The sequence below is a fragment of the Mauremys mutica genome, chromosome 17 (genome assembly GCF_020497125.1).
Source record: "Mauremys mutica isolate MM-2020 ecotype Southern chromosome 17, ASM2049712v1, whole genome shotgun sequence".
In the NCBI taxonomy this organism is placed as follows: domain Eukaryota; kingdom Metazoa; phylum Chordata; order Testudines; family Geoemydidae; genus Mauremys; species Mauremys mutica.
The window spans coordinates 20663448-20667584 of record NC_059088.1 but is presented as its reverse complement, the minus strand read 5'-3'; the positions used below and the strand labels follow the sequence as shown (position 1 = coordinate 20667584).

General features: G+C 55.2%; 1 protein-coding gene across 4 annotated transcripts; it reads left to right on the top strand.

The window, feature by feature from the left end:
- The first annotated feature begins 909 nt into the window (after positions 1–909).
- LOC123351797 (interferon-inducible GTPase 5-like) lies at positions 910–3925 on the top strand. Of its 4 annotated transcripts, none has more exons than XM_044991435.1 (2): positions 910–1027; positions 2514–3925. In XM_044991435.1, exons 1-2 carry the CDS (start codon positions 1007–1009, stop codon positions 3750–3752), a joined length of 1260 nt encoding a protein of 419 aa, XP_044847370.1. In that variant the 5' UTR covers positions 910–1006; the 3' UTR covers positions 3753–3925. The 4 variants fall into 4 exon arrangements, with proteins under 4 accessions (XP_044847370.1, XP_044847373.1, XP_044847372.1 ...); XM_044991438.1 differs by having other exon boundaries at positions 911–1027; positions 2510–3925; XM_044991437.1 differs by having other exon boundaries at positions 916–1111.
- The last annotated feature ends 212 nt before the right edge of the window (positions 3926–4137 follow it).

Here is a 4137-nt window from a genome sequence, read left to right as displayed (position 1 = left end):
GTAAGAGCATATTGCCAGCACTCCTACGTCATTCTCTATATCCATAGAATCTCAGGGTTGGAAGGGACCTCAGGAGGTCATCTAGTCCAACCCCCTGCTCAAAGCAGGACCAAACCCAACTAAATCATCCCAGCCAGGGCTTTGTCAAGCATGACCTTAAAAACCTCTAAGGAAGGAGATTCCACCACCTCCCTAGGTAACCCATTCCAGTTCTTCACCACCCTACTAGTGAAAAAGTTTTTCCTAATATCCAACCTAAACCTCCCCCTCTGCAACTTGAGACCATTACTCCTTGTTCTGTCATCTACCACTGAGAACAGTCTAGATCCATCCTCTTTGGAACCCCCCTTCAGGTAGTTGAAAGCAGCTATCAAATCCCCCCTCATTCTTCTCTTCTGCAAACTAAACAATCCCAGTTCCCTCAGCCTCTCCTCATAAGTCACACACATCCACACACATCATGATTTTCAGGACCAGCCTGTCACCTGTTTATAGATGATACTTTCCATGACAACAGTGTATTGGGGACAGTGACCGTCAGGCCTAGGGTGAATTACTGGAGCGTGGGCCCTTTGCCAGTGGGCCCCGAGGGTCAGACTGGTGGAGAGCATCAGGTCCCTAGAGGGGATTGCAGTCAGGATCTCGTGGACTCTTATTTTCCCTTTGGAAAGTCTCTAATAAAGTGCCTCATCCCTGGTCCGCTCTGAGGAACAGTCCCAGCCATGCAGAGCCAGTGGGGACGGGCCCCCCAGCCCAGAGCAACTGCTTAGCCCCATCCTGCCTGGGACATTTCTCCACAGCCGTCACCGAGCCCCTGGATGCAAATGAACAATGAACGCTGTGGATCACCACATGGCTGCTGACATCACATAAGAATGCTCAGCCAGCCAATCGGCATGTGGCTACAAGATGTGATCACGTTTCCATGGCAGTCATGGATGGTGCTGCAGACACATCTGGGGAAAAGATGCTGGGAGACCCTGGGGCGGAGGCCAGCCCGGTGTGAATGGGAGTAACCCGCTCTGAGGTGCGGGCAGAAGCTGGTTCCCCGGTGTATTGAACAACCCTAGCCAGAACCATCTCTGCACCCAGAGCTTCCTGGGGAGGGCAGGTGGGTGAGGGAACTGAGGGGCTGGGAGTGAGGACACCTGGGTTCTATATACAGCTCTAGGAGGGGACTGGGCGTCTAGTGGTTAGAGCACAGGGCTCTGGGATGCTGGACTCCTGGGTCTATTCTGAGCTCTGGCAGGGGAGTGGGGTCTAGTGGTTAGAGTGGCTGGACTCTTGCCTTCAGCACTGTAACGGTCAGAGTAAGTCAGTCCGACCCTCGGCTTTCATCTTTCAGCCCCACTGGGAGTCACCAAGTTTTTCCTTGATGTTCTGTGGAGCTGGTCTTGGTGAAAGATTCCTAGTTGCTCGTTACCTCACACGTAGGAGGCCCTGCCAAATTCACAGTCATAGGATTTTTAAAATCATAAATTTCAGTTTCAGATATTTACACCTGAAATTTCATGGTAGTGTAACCATGGGGGTCCTGACCCCAAAAGGAGGTTGGGGGGGTTGCAAGGCTATTGTAGGAGTGGGGTCATGGTGTTGCCACCCTTCTGCTGCTGACGGCAGCGCTGCCTTCAGAGCTGGGCAGCCGGAGAGCCGTGGCTGCTGGCCGGGCACCCATCTCTGAAGGCAGCGCTGGTGCCAGCAGCGGCGCAGCAGGGTGGCTTGGGACAGTATTGTCCCCTTACTTCTGTGCTGCTGCTGGTGGGGCAATGTCTTCAGAGCTGGGCACCTTGTCAGCAGCCGCTGCTCTCCAGCCACCCAGCTCTGATGGCAGTGTAGCCATAAAGGTGGCAGTACTGCGACCCCTCTGCTATAGCCTTGCAATCCCCCTCCCCACAATGCCCTTTTGGGTCGGAACCTCCAGTATGAGAAACACTGGTCTCCCCTGTGAAATCTGAATAGTGTAGGGTACAAGGACACAAAAGACCAGATTTCAGAAGGAGGGAGAGCAGGTGTCGTGGTCAATGACACATTTTTCATGGCCATGAATTTGATAGGGCCCTACTCCTACTATCTCCCACCCTTCAGCTCCACTTCTGCTCTTGCTTCAAGCCCATGTTCTCCCTCCCAGCCAGCCCACACTGGTGTCTGATGCTCTGGGAGGTCAGAGGGGAGGGAGCTGCCATTAGCCAGGCCAGAGGAGATGGAGGCTGGGGGAGTGGGGGTGAGGAAACCCAGCCGAGGGGAGGTCTGGAAGCGAGGCAGCGGTAGGAGCTGTGATAGCCCAGGCCGGAGGAGATGGAGGCCAGGGTGGGAATCTCAACTGAGGGGGAACTGGATTTCTGGGAGGTCAGAGGGGCGGGAGCTGCCACAGGCCAGGCCAGAGAAGATGGAGGCTGGGATGGGGCTGGGTCTCTGGGAGGAGCTGCCCTGAGACAAACACCTAGAGGAGGGTTTCAGCGGTTCAGCGTTCCCAGGAACTCACACAAGAACTGGCCTTTCCCTCTGTAAGGCAGGGGCTGCAGCAGCTTGCCGGAGCCAACATGGCCTCACAGAGCAGTGAGGGCATCATCAAGCTGTCGAGGGAGGAGCTGGAGGCCCTGAAAGCTGCCTTTGATCAGGGGAACCTCGCTGGAGTGGCCTCCAGGCTGCAGGAGATGCTGGAGTCGCTGGAGAGTGTCCAGCTGGACGTGGGAGTCACGGGCGAGACCGGCTCTGGGAAGTCGTCCTTCGTCAATGCCCTCCGGGGCCTGGGCGATGAAGATGCAGGTGCCGCCTGCACCGGTGTGGTGGAGACCACCAGGGAGCCGACTCCATATCAGCATCCCCGGTACCCCAACGTGACCATCTGGGACCTGCCGGGGATCGGCACACCCGATTTCCATCCCGACACCTACCTGGAGCAGGTTGGCTTCTCGCGCTATGACATCTTCTTCATCATCGCCTCGCAGCGCTTCACCGCCAACCACGCCGCTCTGGCCCGCCACATCCAGGCCATGGACAAGAGTTTCTACTTCGTCCGCTCCAAGGTGGATGTAGACCTGGATTGCTCCCTCAGGCGCCGGCCATCCAGCTACAGCGAGGTGGGGGTGCTGCAGGAGATCCGGCAGAATTGCCTGGAGGGTCTGCGGGCCCAAGGCATCCACTCACCCCAGGTCTTCCTCCTCTCGGCCTTTGATCTCAGCAAGTACGACTTCCACCTCCTGGGGGAGACGCTGGAGAGGGAGCTGAGCCACCACAAGCGGCACGCCTTCCTGATGGCCCTGCCCAACATCTCCCTGCACATCCTGGAGAAGAAGAAGGCAGCAATGTTGGAGCACATGTGGCTGGTCTCCACCGTGGCCTGCGGTGTCCACGCCGCGCCCATCCCAGGGCTCCTGATCTCCTGCGATGTGGACGTCCTGGCCAGGACCCTGCAAGGTTACTGCAAGGGCTTTGGCCTGGACGACGACTCTCTGGAGAAGCTGGCGGCACAAATGGGGCAGCCAGTGGAGCAGATGAAGGCCGTGATCAAGTCACCATTGGCCAAGGAGATCTCCAACATCCTGGTGGTGCAGCTGTTGATACAGGCAGGCAGCGAGGCACCTAAGCTAGCCAATGAGGTGCTGAGCTCTGTCCCACTCCTCGGCTCACTTGCATCTGGAGCACTGTCTTTTGCCACCACATACAAGATGCTGAGGAGCTTTGTGAATGCGGTGGCTGCTGATGCCCAGAAGGTGCTTATTAAAGCCTTCAACTTGGATGCTAAGAAATGAGCCAGAAAGGAGGAGGAGAGAGAAAATTGAAACACCTTCTGTGAGGCAAGGGACCAAAATCCAGTGCCAGGTGCAGACAGGATTCCAGCATCCCGTGGAAATTCCTCAAGCTTCCTACCTGATGTCAGAATTTCATTCCAGAGCTGGATATAAAATCCATGATTGAATTTCTAAAGTTTCTGCTGCATTTGTTACTTTGCTATTTAAATGTCAAATATCCGAGCTGGTTCTGTTGTCACTGACACTGGTGCAAATCAAGGGTGAGTGTGTTGTATACCAGGAGTAACTCTGTTGTAAATACCTCACTGTAAACCAAAAGTAAGTCCATCTTAAATAGGTCGTCATAAACTGTGGGTAATTCCATTATAAATAGATACTTCATTGT

Excerpts from the sequence above, each read along its gene's own strand:
- LOC123351797 (XM_044991435.1), top strand. The coding sequence starts at position 1,007 with ATGGGAGTAACCCGCTCTGAG. Across the intron at positions 1,028-2,513 it reads TGGGAGTAACCCGCTCTGAG|GGGCTGCAGCAGCTTGCCGG; the intron begins GTGCGGGCAGAA and ends TCTGTAAGGCAG.